Raw genomic sequence first — 17,238 nt, 5'->3', positions numbered from 1 at the left:
GATCCAGACGTACATTAAGTGATTTTTAAATGCAGGGAAGGAAATTTTTTATAAATATTTTTACGGAAAGAAGATTGTAACTTCATTTGCGGAAAATTGACGTAAAAGAAAGAAATTTCATTCACAGAAACTTTATAGCATCCAAGCACACCCCATATTGGGAAAGGAAAAAGATCGTGACCAAAGAACTTCATAGTGAGACTAGTACGCACCTCTGGGTGTGGAAGATACACAATTTTGATGCTACTTCACAATTCTAAGCTACTCTCCTAACACAACTGAAGTTCAAAGTGAAAAATCTATAATATCTACAAGTTATGCATATGTAACAAGAAAGTCAATGGGAAAGTGTATGAAGACGAAGGAGAGATGCATGCATGAAAGCAAAATTTTAAATTAGTTGAAGTTTCAACCCAGAACGAACCCCCGTGAAGGTTGGGCACACCCCGCAAGGTTTCAACGGCTGAGAGGAATATATTTACGGAAAATATTTGTAGAAAATTTTTGCGGAAGATTTTTCGGAATAAAAACTGAAGTACTTGTCATGGAAACTCGGAAGAAAATTTTTATGACAAATCTTATCAACTAGACGCCTTTATACGAAAGACCAAGTTTACGCATATTAACGAAACTGGAGCTATTTACGGAAGATCAAGGAAAGCAGAGAAGATTTTCCTCTATGTTTTTAGCAAATTAGAAATCAGGGGTAGTTGTGTTAGATATATTTGAGATGTCATGTCTAATATGATTCATGTTTAGTTTTCAGATCTTAACAAACAGGACATATCAGGATTTACTGAAATCAGGACTTACTGGAAGTCAGAACTTAATAATAGAACTTAAGGTCATATCAGAACTTAAGTGTGGGAAGACTTACAGTTAAGGAAGGAAGCTGATTTACAGTAGAAGATCGAGACTAAAATAAAAGAAGATATGCATGGAAAGAGTTAGAGGACTAGAAGACTTGTAGAAGATATCTGATTGATATATTTTAGGAGACATAATTGTATTCCATATCAATTAGAATTTATCTTGTAACTGTGTACTATATAAACACAGACTTAGGGTTTACACTATATGTGTTATCATTATCAAGAAAATTATACATTGTAACCTAGCAGCTCTTAGTGATATTTGTTCATCACTGAGAGAGAACAACAGTTCTTATTGTAACAAAGTTTATTCAATATACTTGATCTTTGTTACATACTTGTGTTAAATCGATTTGATTGTGAAAACACTGTATTCAACCCCCTTCTACAGTGTTTTGTGACCTAACAATTTGTATCAGAGCTTATCTGTTAACAGACATACAGTAAAGATCCAAACAATCATGTCTGAAGAAGCACAAACTCCAACCAAGCCCACCAAAACTCAAGAAACTCAAAACACTCAAACCCACAGTCGATATGAGACTATTATGGTTCCCATACTGAGACTTTCTGAGTATCCCATATGGAAAGTGAAGATGGTTATGTTTCTGGAAGCTATAGATCTAGAATACCTTGACAGAATTAATGAAGGACCACATAAGCCTACCAAGCTCTCTGTTATACTTGTTGATCAACCAGCAAAGACCATACCAAAGAAGAAAGGTGAGTACACAGCTGAAGACATCTCATCTATTGCCAAGGATTCAAGGGTAAGGCATTTGCTGCATAGTTCCATTGATAATGTCATGTCAAACAGGGTAATACATTGTAAGACTGCAAAGGAGATATGGGATGCTTTGGAGACAAGATGCCAGTGAACTGATGCAATCAAGAAGAGTAGGAGGACTATACTCACTCAAGAGTATGAGCACTTTGACTCAAAAGCTGATGAGTCTTTAACTGACTTATATGACAGGTTTTTCAAACTCATGAATGATCTATCATCGGTGGACAAGGAATATGATCTTGAAGATTCAAATCTAAAATTCCTTTTAGCTCTTCCAGAAAATTGGGATTTAAAGTCTACTACCATAAGAGACAACTATAATCTTACTGAAACTACTCTTGATGAAATTTATGGTATGCTCAAGACTTATGAACTTGAGATGGATCAAAGGAGCAAGAGGTATGGAAGAAAGTCAAGGACAATTGCTCTTAAAGCTGAGGAGGAATCTCCTACAGTGGTTGCCTCAAAGAGGGGCAAAGGAAAGACTCTCATCATAAAGTCTGATTCAGAGTCATCATATTCTGATGATGATGATTCAGAAACTGAAAGTTTACCTGAAATGAATGCTGATGAAGAGATGACGAAATTATGTGCTCTTATGGTAAAGGGTATCACAAAGATAGCCTACAGGAAATTCAGAAAAAGGCAAGAAGTTTTCCAGGAAAAGTTGAAGTTCTGATAAGAAAGGGTTCAGAAAGTCTGAAGGCAAGGGAGGAAAGTCTGACAGAGGAGACAACTCAAATGTCAAATGCTACAACTGTGGTGAAAGAGGCCACATATCTCCTGACTGCAAGAAAGGAAAAAGTGACAAAGGCAAGGCACTTGTCACAAAGAAGAAAAGTTGTACAGACACTTCAGATTCTGAACATGAGGTGAACTATGCCCTGATGGAAAATGCTGATAGCAGTCCTGAAATTGCTGAATTGAAGGTACCTCAAACAACTTATGCCTTTCATACTGATGATATTACTGAGTTGAGATTATATCTTAAAATTATGTTCATTAGTTAGAGAGATCAGACTTTAACATGTGAAAGATTAACATCTGAAAATCTTGCTTTTAAAAAGAGGAATGACTATTTAGAAAAAGAGTTAGTTATGTTTCATCAAACTCAGAAAGAAAGAGATGATGCTTTTTATGTTAGAGATGAAGTGCTAAAGTTGAAAGAATCTCTAAAAACTAAGTTAGAAAAGAAAAGAGAAATTATCAGAACTTGGACTAACTCTGGCAGAACAACTCAGAATTTATTAAGTAGTGGAAACTGGAAAGAGGGCTTAGGTTATGGAGATGATAAAAGTGAGAAAGGAACTGAACAAATTGAGCCAATTGTTGTTAAACAGACTGCTAAGCCAAAGGTAAATCCTGTTAAGTTTATAGCAAAAACTGTAAAGTCTGATTCTGAAAAGATGAAAGAATCTAGGACAGAAGTAAAAGAAAAATTAACTTCTGACAAATTAGAAAAGGATAAACCAGCTGAAGTAAACATAGGCTTAATGACTAATAAGCAGCTTAAGCATAAGCTGAAAGATATTAGGAATGTCAACAAGGTAAAGGAAGCAAGGAAAAATAGGAATGGAAAGGAAGGTGTGAACAAAAGCAATAATTATATGCCTGTTCCTAATGTTCCTAGAAAGAAATGTTATAACTGTGGAAATACCAACAATCTTGCTTCTTTTTGCAGGAAAAATAAAGATATAAACTCTTTACCTCCTAAATCAGGAGTTAAGAGTCAGTCTGTTAGGTTTAAACCATAAAATCCTTGTTTTTATTGTGGTAGTTTATGGCATTCCATTTATACTTGTAAGGAATATCATAGTCTTTACTATGATTATTATCAAATAAAACCTTCTTTGAAGAAAGTTACTTTAATTCCTTCTAGTGTAAAGTCTGATGCAAAGTCTGATATAAACTCTGATAAACAGGATGTTAGCATAAACTCTGAAATTAAATCCGCTGCAAATGCTAACAAACTTAAAAAGGCCAAAGGATCCAAGCAAGTATGGGTTCTTAAAACTAACCAATAGTGGTCTTTGTGATTGCAGGGCAACAGGAAAAATATCCTAGTGCTTGACAGTAGATGTTCAGGATATATGACTGGAAATAAAGCCCTGCTATCAGACTTTGTGGAGAAAGCTGGCTCAGGAGTTTCTTATAGAGATGGCAACATGGGAAAAACTCTGGGATATGGCAATATAAATCTTGGAAATGTCATCATTGAAACAGTAGCTCTTGTCTCAAGACTTAAACACAATCTGCTAAGTGTGAGTCAAATCTGTGACAGAGGTCATTATATGAATTTCTTTGAAGAACACTGTGAAGTTGTAAGCAATTCTACAGGCAAAGTGGTTCTGAACGGTTACATGTATGGTAACATTTATGAAGCCCGACTTTCAACAAGTTCTGATGGTTCTACAATCTGTTTGTTGAGTGGAGCATCAATTGAAGAAAGCTGGGATTGGCAAAAAAGACTCTCTCATTTAAATTTCAACAACATAAATGAGCTTGTAAAGAAAGATCTTGTGAGAGGACTGCCAAAATCAGTATTTGCTCCTGATGGCCTTTGTGATTCATGTCAAAAGGCAAAACAAAGAAAATCTTCTTTCAAGAGCAAAACTGAATCCTCAATTCTTGAGCCTTATCACCTACTGCATGTTGATCTATTTGGTCCAATCAATATCATGTCTATTGCAAAGAAGAAATATGTTATGGTTATAGTGGATGAGTTCACAAGATACACTTGGGTGTATTTCCTGCATAAGAAGAATGAAACTACATCTACTCTAACTGATCATGTCAGACAGCTGGATAAGTTGGTCAAAGATTTTGTTAAAATTATAAGAAGTGATAATGGCACTGAGTTCAAGAATTCAATAAGAAGGAATTTACGGATGAGCGGAAGCGCGAAATAACATTTATTCCGTAAAAACCAAATACCGCACATATAGAAAAACGTATAAAAGGGAAAAACTGAGGAATCGAAACCATACCTCGTGAATTGAAGCTTTATAAAATTGGAGTGCTAGCAGTTGCTCCTCAATGTGTGAAGCACTCTACCGGTATCCACCAAGAACAATCCGCTTCAATGAACCTTTTATAAAACTAAGCTTTTATAAAATGGAGTTTTGGGAGAGAGAGAGAGAAGAAAAAGATGGAGGCTAGGGTTTTCACAAAACCAAAATTGTGTGTGTTATATTTTTGAGCCATCCATCTCATTCTATTTATAGGACTCTCCTAGGGTTTTATAATATATCTTTATATATATTAACCCCCCACATTTTATCTTCATAAAATGCTTTAATAATAATTAAAACTATTTTAATCATTATTTCTTTTCTTAACTATTTAGATAATTCTCTCTCTCATTATTTCATCAAAGAAAATATTCTTTTATGGTGTGACCCTGTAGGTTCAAAATTATGCAGGTAGTAGAAATAAATAATAATAAACTTTTATTAATTATTTATATGAATATTAAAATTCACTAAATATAATTAACTGATTAATTATATTTATTCCACATCGTGAGTGATGCTTCTCAACATATCGCGACTATCCGGATAATATGAATTCACTGCTTAGAATATCAAGAACCTGTCAGTGACTAGTTACCGTACAATGAATTCCTTCTATCCTTATAATATCCCGATTAAATACAAGGCATGGATCTTGTGTCAAGCCTATCAAATTTAATCATATGATTTCTTATTCATAATGCAAAGTTCATATTCATGCAAATTAGAAACTCCTTTCTAATTTCATGCACTCTGGCCAGAGATTCCAGAACTCGCATACTAAGAATAACATAGGATATTCTCTTCCTATACTGGAAGGGGTAGATCCTCTATTGACGTTAACTATCTCTATACATAAATCCCTATGCCCAGAATAGACCTCATGGATTTCCTTGAGACTAAGGACTAAACTAAAGCACAGTTCATTATATACACTACACCATAGAAGGCCTATCGCAATGGTTTAATCATGTGTGTTACAAAATTATGTTACCTTAGCTATGCTCATTTTAGCCTACCGCAACGTAATATTTTTGATGTTACCATAGCCTTTGTAACATGTTACTATAACTTCAAAGTGTTGCATACGGTAACATGTGGAAACTTATGTTACAATAGGGCGTTAATGGGTAAAAAAATAACATTTAACAAAAAATAAAATATATATAATTATTTGACTTCAAAATTAATCAATTTTGACAATATAATTAAGAAATAATATTAATATTAGCTAAGATTGATAAAATAATTTTTTTGTTAAATTTTGTAAATTATACTAATTAGTTACTGATAATTTTTTATTTATAAAAAATTTGAACAATATTTATACTTAAAAATTTACTAAAAAATAAAAATAAAATGAAATTAGCATTGTTGGTTATCATTGGGCTCTCGACCAGGCGGGGAGAGTAGACTCAAAACATTTGGAGAAGCGTTTGAACAGCCCGGGTAAAATTTGGACAAGTCAATTTTTTCCAATCTAAATACCTCTCGGTCTCTCTCTCTCTAAACAGCTCTCAGACAAGGGTTTTATATTCTTCCTCTCAACTTTCAGTTGAACTGAATCTAATCATCTACCTCAGCTTTTAGTTGAACTGAATCTAATCATCTTACGGATTGGAGATTCAAATAAATTGGGGGTTTACATCAGTTGACATCAATTGAATCCATAATCTGAAATGGTTGGTAGATTAAACCACGTCGCTTCTCGTATTATGGCAGCAAATGGTGTCGGCGTCGGCATGGGTCTCCCCGTCGACAAACGCATCATCTCCGATAAGCCCGTAATCTCCTCTCTCTCTGTCTCCACCATCTCTCTCTCTCCCCCTCCCTCCCCCTCTCCCCCCTCTCTCCCCCTCTAATAATGTATATTTCTGTTTAATTAATACGATCTAATTAGAAAACTGAAATTGGGCATTTTTGAAATCCTAATTAGAAATATTTTTTTCCCGTTGTTGGAAGGCAGCCACAAATTGAACGCGTTGCTCAAATTCTGGTGCATTCAGACCTGGTTAATTCTCTTTTGCTTGCTGATTCTGATGAAAGACGGAATGATGTAAGTTTAGTTAATTTGATTTTAGATTAGATGCCTTCAGATATATCAATCGACACAAGGATAGAACAACCTACTTTCGGAAAGGTGCTTTTGGGGAGTAGAGGGATGTTTGTGGATAGATATATGTACTCAATATGTGTAGTATTATTATTTGCCTATACATTTTTCTTAAATATCCTCTTTATCCTGGCACTGACATGCTTGAATCTTAAGAATTAACTTTTCTTAATAGCATCATTTATGAGAATTTAATTGAGATTGGACTAGCCATTAGATATGGTTTATTTGATCATTTGTATTCGGTACAATTATGTACAAATTATCAGGTGCAATTTTATTTATGATCTCTGCATTAGTTCAGGGGACTAATGTGGAAGGAGGAGTTGGAATTAAGCTTTGTGGACTTCATGAAGGATGGGGCACAGTGGCTGGTGGATAACACTGACATAAAACTTGTTGGTAAGTAGAGATGCCATCAAATCATTTCATCACTTTGGTAAACGTTTGCGGTTTAATAAAATTATCCAGTACTTGGTTATTTAAAGATATTTCAATTCATATATATAGTTCGTATCTGAAGTTTTTCTCTTTTTCGCATTAAGTTCTTATCTGAGCTAAACAATTATGTGGCTTACAGTCTTATCTCGTATAGTGCACAGTACAAAATATACGTCTTCTGCTAACAATGCATACTTATGTTGAAAAAGAGTGGTGTTACTTGTGTACAAACACAATTCTTCTGTTCTGGAACTCAGGGATTGATTATTTATCTGTTGCTGCTTTTGATGATATTATTTCTGCTCACATTGTTTACCTTGAAAGAAGATCTTTATTGCTGGTATAAATTTGGGCAAACTACACATCACTTTACTATATGAATAATAGACTTGCATAGTTCCCTGTCTCTGTTTGACACACACAAACACAAAGTTGTGATACACATTTTCTTTTATACAAGTAAAAAGTATTTGTAGCCGGCACAATTTATCTTTAAATATGTATCTATATGCTATGGGGACTCTGATTCCATCACTTTTTAAAGCTAATTAGAAAAGACAACCACCGGTAGATGCATTATGCTTCACTATCTTTGATGTGCCCTTGAAGTCACAAGCTTCCACATCTTCATTTTGAATCTGAAAATAATTGTTAAATGTATACGATGCCTTATGCGCTTCATCCAAATTGCTGCATGATCCTCCATCCTTCAAGCTGGTATAATCACCCATTGTACATGCATATTGTACATTGGATTCTGCATCCTTAGGATTCTTGACTTTGTCGGTGTCCAACACACACCATTGCTGCTCAAGATACTGCACATTCTTTGCTGGCATTTTATCGTTCCCGTTTCCTGTAAAGTCTAGTGAGTACTTTGGTTGTCCGTCGTATCTAAAAATCCCCCAATGGCGCTCAAATGGGCCCAGGGCTACACTTTTTAGATTTTCATCCATTAGACTGAAAAGGTAGCACTCAATATAGCTAGGATAGAGAGGAGTTCCTTTGTTAGTTGCCATTTTTTCTGAAAAATCGGTCGTAGAATTTTTTAGCCATCTTGGCATTAGCAGTTGGCTTTTTTCAAAGACCAATAAAGAGTGTCAATATTTGCATCAAACATGTTGTTGTAGCTAATGTTTTTGTCTTGAACAGGTTTGGCCCCTCCATCGAAGAAAGCAAATTGGACAGGAAAATCTGGGTTCTGGTAAAGACTCAGAAAAGGGTAGATGTTAACAAGGAACATAGAGTCGTTGTCACTGAGAAATTTCGCAATTTTACCTATAATGTCTTTGATGTCGCTGCGAAAATGACCATCACATGGAACACCTGAACCTCATTCATATACATCAACATTTTGTGGGGTGGTTACTTTTATATTGTTATGGCCAGCTTCATTCAAAGCCTTTTGAATGTTTTCCATAGCAGGTAACAATGTCTTTAGGTTAGAACCATTATAGGCTTTTAAGAACAGTTCATTTCCTACAGCAACAGACCTGGAAAATCATTGAAATAGATTCATCAGATTTCTATATGACAGAAGATATATAGCTCATATCCGCTAGGAGAATGTTTTATTTAATGATCTTTGGAGTTTATCCTGATTCTTAAATTCATTTCTGTTCTTGTGGTCATTTTTTTGATTGATTTGATACTTGATTAAATGTCCTGTGATTATTCTTCAATTCAGTGTATGTGTGTAAATTCTGGGTACACTACACTGTATAAAGATTCTCAAAATATTAATGCTTTATTTTTACACCCCTTTTTCTTGATTTTCTTGATATTTGTTTAGTGCCCATTTGTTTTTGTTTTTAATTATTATTGAAATTTGTTTGTGATATTGATGAGTTTGTGTAGGTCTCCAGATGGGTCTGACTTTCTTACCTCTACTGATAATAACACTTTTCATGGCTTCACCTTGTAAGTACACTTGTAGCCTCTTTCATATGAACTGAACACACACAATTGGGTATCAACACGAATGATCTTGTCAATTTTCAGGGTCCAAAGTTATTTTACATTTCGGTTACGCAGCATCCTTCATTTAAATAAATTTTCTATGCATAGCAGACCGGGGCTGTGCATCCGGACCAAATGCATTTCTAGCCGTGTTGGGAATTATGAAAAATGTGGACAAGATACGCGAACAAAGAGGCTTTAGGTCACCAGGGTTTTGGGTCTAATTAAATGATCTCTCCCGGGAAATAATTTTAACGCCCTTTTCGGGGCCTTGCCATAGTTCATAATAATATGAGAACACATATATTGTGTGTCTTGATTGTTTTTATATGTTCATATATATTTGGATTTGCTGGATAGATGTAAACTGAACTTAACATCATTGACTCACAGGAAGGCAGAGGTAACTTGGAGTTAAAATTAGAGAAGCAGATGAGACGCAACATGATGTTAGCAGTTCAAAGCCAGTTACTGAGATTTTGATGATTAGTTAAAAGTCGGTGCTTTTAATTGTAGTGATAAGGGTGCATTTGTATTAGCCAGTTAGCTTGTCTTGTTATTTATACCTAGTTAGAGGTACAAGGTTGTATTATTTTTGGTTATTTTGTTGACTTGTATAAAAAACAGGTTTGTGGCATGTTCAATTTACAAACAAATTTTGTCAATTTTTTTTTAGAAATTTGTTATATTAGGTACTTCAATGTTACAAACAAATTGGTATAATATAATACCAATCATTATAAAACTCTTACAGTAGGAAAAAAATGTTAGTATGCTTTTGTGGCCCGCGTGTGGGGCCCACAGGTGGGGTCCACATGTAGGGTCCATTTTTTTTACAAATTCTAAGTACAAAGGTAACATACATAGTATGATACTATAGACATACTTTGATGTTACCTTTGAAGCCTATTGTAACATAAAATTCAATGTTGCAGCAGGGTAAAGGGGATGTTACCTTAGGGGCCAAAGGTAACTCGAAAAAAAGCAACTTAATTTTTATGTTACCTTAGGGCTTTTTCTGGCTGTGGTAACACTTTTTGGGCCTGTTGTAACATTTTCTTGGTGTTGCTGTAGGCCATTTATGGTGTAGTGATATAAGATACCTTTAACGATCTCAAGTCTAAGGACACTTGTACAACTATCACTCAGTGAATAACTATTGACACGTGAGTAATCTCCATTAGTTGTTCAACTTATCAAGTCATGTTCAGTGAACTTATTCCCTAATAAGCACCTACATACCAGCTATAGTGTCACCACACAAATGCCTATGAGAACAGACATCCTCCTGAAGGGAGCAAGCATAGTATGTACCAATCTTTGCGGATCCACTAACATTCGATTAGTTATCCTATGATCAGGAACTGTTTAAGTCCAGAGTTGTCATCTTCTAGATCCCATTATTATAATCTCATTATAATTCTAGAAGCTTTACTCTAAACTATGGAACATCTTATTTAATACACTTTAAAAAAGATAAAGCCCATAAAAATATAACAAGTCTTTTATTAATTCAAAATGAAATCAAATAGGAATACAAGAAAGTTCTTCCTAACTCATCATACATGATTGGATTTAGGACAAACACTTTCACTTTATGGCCTTAAGCAAGCTCCTAGAGCATGGTATGAGACTTTTGCTCAATTCCTTCTGGAAAGTGGATTTCACAGAGGTACAATTGATAAAACATTGTTCTACCTCAACCATGGAAAGGACTTACTTTTGGTATAGATATATGTTGATGATATCATATTTGGTTCTATAAATGCCAAACTCTGTGAAAGGTTTGCAAAGCTAATACAGTCAAGATATCAAATGAGTATGATGGAAGAACTTAGTTATTTTTTGGGACTTCAAGTCAATCAAATTGAAGAAGGTACTTTTATCTGTAAATCCAAGTACACCAGAAATTTACTCAAGAAATTTAGAATGCAAGACAGTTCAACTGCATCCACTCCTATGGCCACTGCAACCAAATTAGATAAAGATACTGGTTCAGCAGTAGATATTACTAACTACCGAGGTATGATTAGCTCTTTACTCTATTTAACTGCAAGTAGACCTGATATCATGTATGCTACCTGTCTTTGTGCAAGATTTCAGGCTGATCCAAGAGAACCTCATCTAATAGTTGTGGAAAGAATTTACAAGTACCTCAAGGGTATAACTGATCTAGGATTGTGGTATCCTAGAGAATCATATTTTAAGATAATAGGTTACTGAGATGCAGATTTTGCAGGATGCAAAATAGACAGGAAAAACACTAGTGGAAGCTGCCAATTTCTTGGAGGCAGATTGGTTTCTTGGTTTAACAAGAAACAGAAATCAATTTCCACATCAACTGCAGAAGCAGAATATATTGTTGCAGGAAGATGTTGTGTACAGATTCTTTGGATGAAGAATTAGTTACTGGATTATGGGTTAGAATTTTCTAAAATACCTATTTACTCTGATAATCAAAGTGCTATTGCTATGACAGGTAATCCAGTTCAACATTCAATGACAAAGCACATCAGTCTTAGGTACCATTTCATAAGGGAACATGTGATGGAAGGTACAGTCGAATTGCATTTTATTCCAACAGATCAACAACTAGCAGATATCTTCACAAAACCACTATGTGAAGCTACTTTTACAAGATTGGTAAATGAACTTAGAATGGTTTCAGGTTCTTTCTCTAAATCTACTTAGTTTTTGTTCTCATGCATCAGACTTTATGGTCAGTTTTTACAGATTGTCTTATCTTCATGTAATCTGTGCTTAAATTGAAATACATTAAATGCTGATTGTTATCTGATGTGGATCTATATACTCTGATAGTAATTTGAATATTCTGTGACTATTCAGTCCAATGAGGATTACTGTGCTAGATGCTGACCTAGTAGTCTTTAACTAGAAATCCCATGGTTGAATTAGTTGTTTATGTGGAAATTCATTAACACAAGCAAATTCTGATTTTGAGTTTAGTCAAATTTACTTTGTGTATCTTATTACTAAGTCACAAACTAGATTTTTGCTTCTTATCTGTCAAATTCTGATGTCAGTAAATCTTAAGGATAAACTAAATGCTGATAAGCCTCACTTATCTAAAGAAAAGAAAAGAAAATTAAAGTCATGTACTCCTTTGAGATCTAGAGTAAATATGTGGAAGGGAAGACCCAAGTGCATTACTGGTATTAAGTTATATGCATTAGAAAAGCAAATAAATTTTTCTTGGTTACTTTTCACATTTTCTGATTACTAGAGAAATACTCTGATAATAACATAAATTTTGTGAGCAGTTATGTCTCATTTATATTGAGAAGCCACTGTGAAAAAGAATTCTAAATGATGCATAAAATGAGCACAAAGAGTTGAGGTGGACTCATGCATAAATTTATCCTATAGTAGACTTCATTATTAATGACAGATTTTAAGCACTTTTATTAGTTATGCCTTATTTCTAAGATTTACTAAAGTATATCAGACTTTAATCTTTATCTGATATTTTGCAAAAGCACACACTCTCACTCCATATGAATGATGAAAATTACTGTGGTGATCAAGTTGTTTCTGATAAACAGTTAAGTGTCATATGCATAAATTCTGAGGACAAGTTCCGATGGAAGTTCTGATGATTAAACTCTGAAGAAACAAGTCAGTATTTGTATGAAGAATCACAGATACAAACATTCAGTTTTTGAGTACAGAAGCCATGTTCTTATGACTGTTAAAATCTGATAATAGTCAAGTTCTGATATTAAATCCTGATGAAAACTCTGATGCTTACGCGGCATTATTTATTTACTTGACTTATTTATGGTAAATACTGAAATGGTTATGTTTAATCAGAATATAATTAGGTGAGATAAAAACAGTCATAATCATTTGGGTTAGTGGTAAACGTGTTTGTCTTGAAAAACTGTATGTGCATGGTAATTATTACTTATTTCCCGTGCCCACTAACTCCTGCTTTAACTATTGACTGTTCACATATTGCCAGATATAAACTGTCTACCATACTTCACATGGGTTGTATACATAAGAAAGTTAAAAGATTTTACAATCTTTTACCTCCTTCTCTCATTCTCTTATCTCTCTTATTTTCTCTCACCCATTAATATTCTCTGAAATTCTTTTTCAAATAGGCATTTTATCAAACACCTTGCAAACACTCTTTTTCTCACTTGATTTTTAACAGAAATGGCCCCAAAAGATATTATTTTCAATGGAGCTAAGTTTGTTCCTAACAACTACTCAGCTATTCTCTCTAAGGATGAAGCTCCATCAGAACTTCACTTCATCCAAGACTTTTTGTCTCGAAGTAAAATAGGCTATGCACTGACCCAACCAGACTTATTCTCAGGAACTCAAGTGCTGGAGTTCTGGAGGTCAGGAGTGTACGATGATGGTGGTGCCAATGAGTCTCCAAGTATTGTATTTATAACAGGGGAGGATGCCCATGTGGTGACTTTGGCCACAGTTCGACAAGCACTTTATCTGCCAGACAACTGCATTTTTTCAATAGTTGAGGAGCCAGCTCTTCAACAGCTAATGGCCAATCTGGGCTATGAGCAAACTTTGACAAAGCTTGGACAACTAAAGAGACCCCACATCAGGAGGGAGTAGAGTTTCTTCTTTGATTGCATCACAAGAACCTTTGCAAACAAGTGTTCAAACTTTGATGCAATTCCTATCCTCGGTCAGCAAATTGGGTATGCTCTGATTACTCAATCTCATTTTGATTTTGCTACTGCTGTACTAGGATTCATAGGGGACAGGATGACCGAAGATAGAAATACAGTATATTTTTCTAGATTTTGTCAACTTATTTACAACTTTTGTAACACTGATGCACCCCAATTAGCAAATGAGTTGCTTTCCCCATTTAAACTTGCTAAGAGAGCCTTTACTGACTTATTATCTACTGATAATAAGAAAACTATTTTGAGACCCCTCCAAATTCCTACATCTGTAAAACAGTTTTTAGTAAACTCTGACCCGGCCACATACACTGCTCTATATCCTGATATCCAACCATCTCATCCTCAACCATCAGTACCTACCACCACTACACAATCACCTCAAACTTCTCAACCACAACCTACCATCAGAACATACTTCAAACCAACACAACCCTCACAATAACAATCATCAACACCTACCATCAGACCTTCACCTTCCAGGCCCAAAAGGGCAAAGTCTGTTCCTCAACCTCAACAGAAGAGAAGAAAAATGATTCTCAGGGATGAATCTGATAGTGAAGAGGAAGCACAGGTTAAAACATCACAATCTGTGACTAATGAAGCTGAAAATTTAGTTTTTCAAAAAGATACAGAAGCTAAAGGGTCAACCCATCAGGTAAATGCTGAAGCTCAAAGTTCTGATACTTTGAAGAGGAAGAAAACTGCTAGTTCTGATGTTGTTGAAGCAACTCCTTCTTTAGCAAGGAGATTGAAGAAAATGAGGGCTAAGAGGCACATGGCTAAGCCTCCATCAGAAGATACTATTGAAGAAGCTGAGGAAGGGGATCAGGAATCTCTGATCTCAAATCCAATTGTGATTGAATCTCTGCCACCTCCAGTTAAAGCCAAAGACACTGCTAATGATACAGTGGTCACTCCTACTGTCTCTCCTGTCAGAGAAACAACAGTTGAAGATCCAGGATTAAGTCCTGAAATTGACCTTCAAAGGCTAATTATACCAACTGTTCTTTTTTTGGAAGCTTCTACAACAGCTCAGCCATCTCAAACCAATCCAATCTTAAATGCTGAGATACCATCTACACCAACAACACCAATTCTGGAGATAAATTCTGATGTTCAGAATTTAGAAGAAGTTGTTCCTGAATCTCCAGTTGCTTTACACACTCTAGTGCTGTCAGAACATACTGTGTCTTCTTCAAGCTCCGAAGACAGTGTTTCTGTACATACTCCAGCTCCTGTACTTGGAAAGTAAGCATTGGTCAAGAAATTTGTTGAACAGGATGCTCCTGTACCTTGGGATGAAACTCATAGAGGAGTAGAGTGGACCAAGAAGTGGAATGATTGTAATATCCGAGATATATCGTGTGATTATTTTTGCTGTTAAATAATTATTATGTGTGTTCGGTATCTATTCTGTGAGTTAATTGTTAAATGTTATCTGTACTTGGATATTCAAAAATAATATTAATTGAGTATTTTAATTTTTATATGTCCAAAATAAAACATAGATAATTGTCATATCTTCCTAATTAATTTTATGATGATTTATGGATTTATAAGAATCATATGAAATTTCTAAAATCTTTTTCCGAGTACTTAAAATCTATTTTATAAAAACGGGAACCAACCGACGTCACCCGTTGTTACATTTTTGGAACCCGAAACTCTTCCGAGAACTCCTTCCTAACCTAATTGTAATATTCCGAGCATATTCCATGTTTCGACTTTTTTCGATCCGGCGTACGGTTTGTTTGGCGCGGGTCCCGGCGCAACATTTTTGATACAATATTCGTTCCGATAAATCAATAAAACCCGTATCTTCGATAAACGGGAGCTTTTTATTAAACTATCCCAATTATCACTTTGTAATACGTGTAACCAGGCGCTGAGACCAAGACCGCAGTACAAATTGTACTGATTTGGATAATTATCCCGAAAACGGATACCGTTTGGATCAGTTTTTACAAATAAACGTACCGTTTTATATCCGGAATGATCCAACGGGATATTAATTTTCTGTAATTATAAATAGCCTTTTACCGTATTTTATTTCGTATCAAAATCATTTGCAGATAGTTAATTTTATAATTTTCAGAGAAAAACCCTAATTACATAAATTGTTCTAAGAATCAAACAGCAAAACGAAGGCGTTACCGATCTCTGTTTTCAAAGCTTGAGTAACCAAAACGAAGGATTTGAAGTGTTCTACCAGATTCTGAGCTTTGTTTTACTGCAGAAATCAAGGTTTATTTTCTATAATTTTATTTATTTTCGAATTAAATTTATTAAAAATATGAATTTTTGTTCGGATGATTGTTTGTATGATTTGATGAGCATGTTGTAGAGCTTGTTTTCCAGATAATTTTGATATATTATACGTCTGATTTGGAGTTCAATAACATGTTCAAATTTGAGTTTGATTTTCGAATTTTAAAATTAGGGTTTATAACCCGTATGAATGTTCTTAATTGAAATTTAGGGTTTCTTATTCTGAAATAGATTGATGTTGTGGTATAGTGTATTGTATTCTCTGTGAAATTTCCAATCTAGTCGTACAAGTTTCATGAATCAACGAGGTCTGTAGAGAAGGGAGTTGTGTTTTGAAGTTTACGTCGAACCCGCCGGAAACCGGCGGGTTTCTTGATCAAATTCCGGCCAAGACTGGGGTTATTCATGAAATTTTGATTGCAGATATAGGTTCCTGGTGTTGTGTAGTTTAATTCTGGAGGTGATGGTGGTGGGAGGATGCCGGAAGTGAGTTCTCCGGCCACCCCCGATTTTCCGGCGACTGGAACTGCAAAATTGCAGTTTAGTCCCTGTATTTTTGAAGATGGTGAAGTTTAGTCCCTGCAGTTTGCAAAGTTTTCAAAAATAGGATTCCTGTTTATAAAATGTTTAAAAATCATATTTCCTATTTATTTTTATTATAAGAATTCATTTTTAATTTCTTAAAATTCTGAAAATTATTATTTTAATTCCGAATATTATTTTTAATTCAAAAAATAAATCTGAATTAATTAGTTAATTAATTTCAGTTAATTTCTAATTGATTAATTGGTCAATTAATTCGAAAATTAATTAATTAATTGATTTAATTAATTATTAATTGATTTTAATTAATTATTTAATTAGATTTAATTATTTAAAAATGATTTAAAAATTCTGAAAAATAGTTTTGAGCTTTAAAATATTATTCTAAATTATTTCCAAGGCTCGATAATTATTATAAAATTGTTTCGGAACCAGAATTGGCCAACCGAACCATGTTTATTTACCTGAAATTGATCCAACGACCCGTTTTAATTCCGAAAAATGTTTTAAAAATCATTTTAAATATCAGAAAGCCTATTTATGACCCGAGGCTTCTTTA

At 34.5% G+C, this 17,238-nt stretch overlaps 1 protein-coding gene and 1 pseudogene across 1 annotated transcript; one reads left to right on the top strand and one right to left on the bottom strand.

The window, feature by feature from the left end:
- Positions 1-6,349: 6,349 nt before the first annotated feature.
- On the top strand, positions 6,350-7,570 carry LOC141700880 (cyclase-like protein 4). The gene is made up of 4 exons (XM_074504553.1): positions 6,350-6,454; positions 6,637-6,726; positions 7,083-7,185; positions 7,482-7,570. The coding sequence occupies exons 1-4, from the start codon at positions 6,350-6,352 to the stop codon at positions 7,568-7,570; spliced, it is 387 nt and encodes a 128-aa protein (XP_074360654.1).
- A 202-nt stretch (positions 7,571-7,772) lies between these two features.
- On the bottom strand, positions 7,773-8,717 carry LOC141700879 (glucan endo-1,3-beta-glucosidase 8-like; annotated as a pseudogene).
- Between the last annotated feature and the right edge of the window lie 8,521 nt (positions 8,718-17,238).

Source organism: Apium graveolens, unplaced genomic scaffold (assembly GCF_009905375.1).
Source record: "Apium graveolens cultivar Ventura unplaced genomic scaffold, ASM990537v1 ctg3027, whole genome shotgun sequence".
NCBI classification, from domain to species: domain Eukaryota; kingdom Viridiplantae; phylum Streptophyta; class Magnoliopsida; order Apiales; family Apiaceae; genus Apium; species Apium graveolens.
Note: the sequence above shows the minus strand (reverse complement) of the source record. Positions and strands in the feature narration are given on the sequence as shown.

Coding starts and splice junctions, on each gene's coding strand:
- LOC141700880 (XM_074504553.1), top strand. CDS start 6,350: ATGGTTGGTAGATTAAACCACGTCGCTTCTCGTATTATGGCAGCAAAT. Junction 6,455..6,636: donor GCATCATCTCCGATAAGCCC/GTAATCTCCTCT, acceptor GTTGGAAGGCAG/CCACAAATTGAACGCGTTGC. Junction 6,727..7,082: donor CTGATGAAAGACGGAATGAT/GTAAGTTTAGTT, acceptor TCTCTGCATTAG/TTCAGGGGACTAATGTGGAA.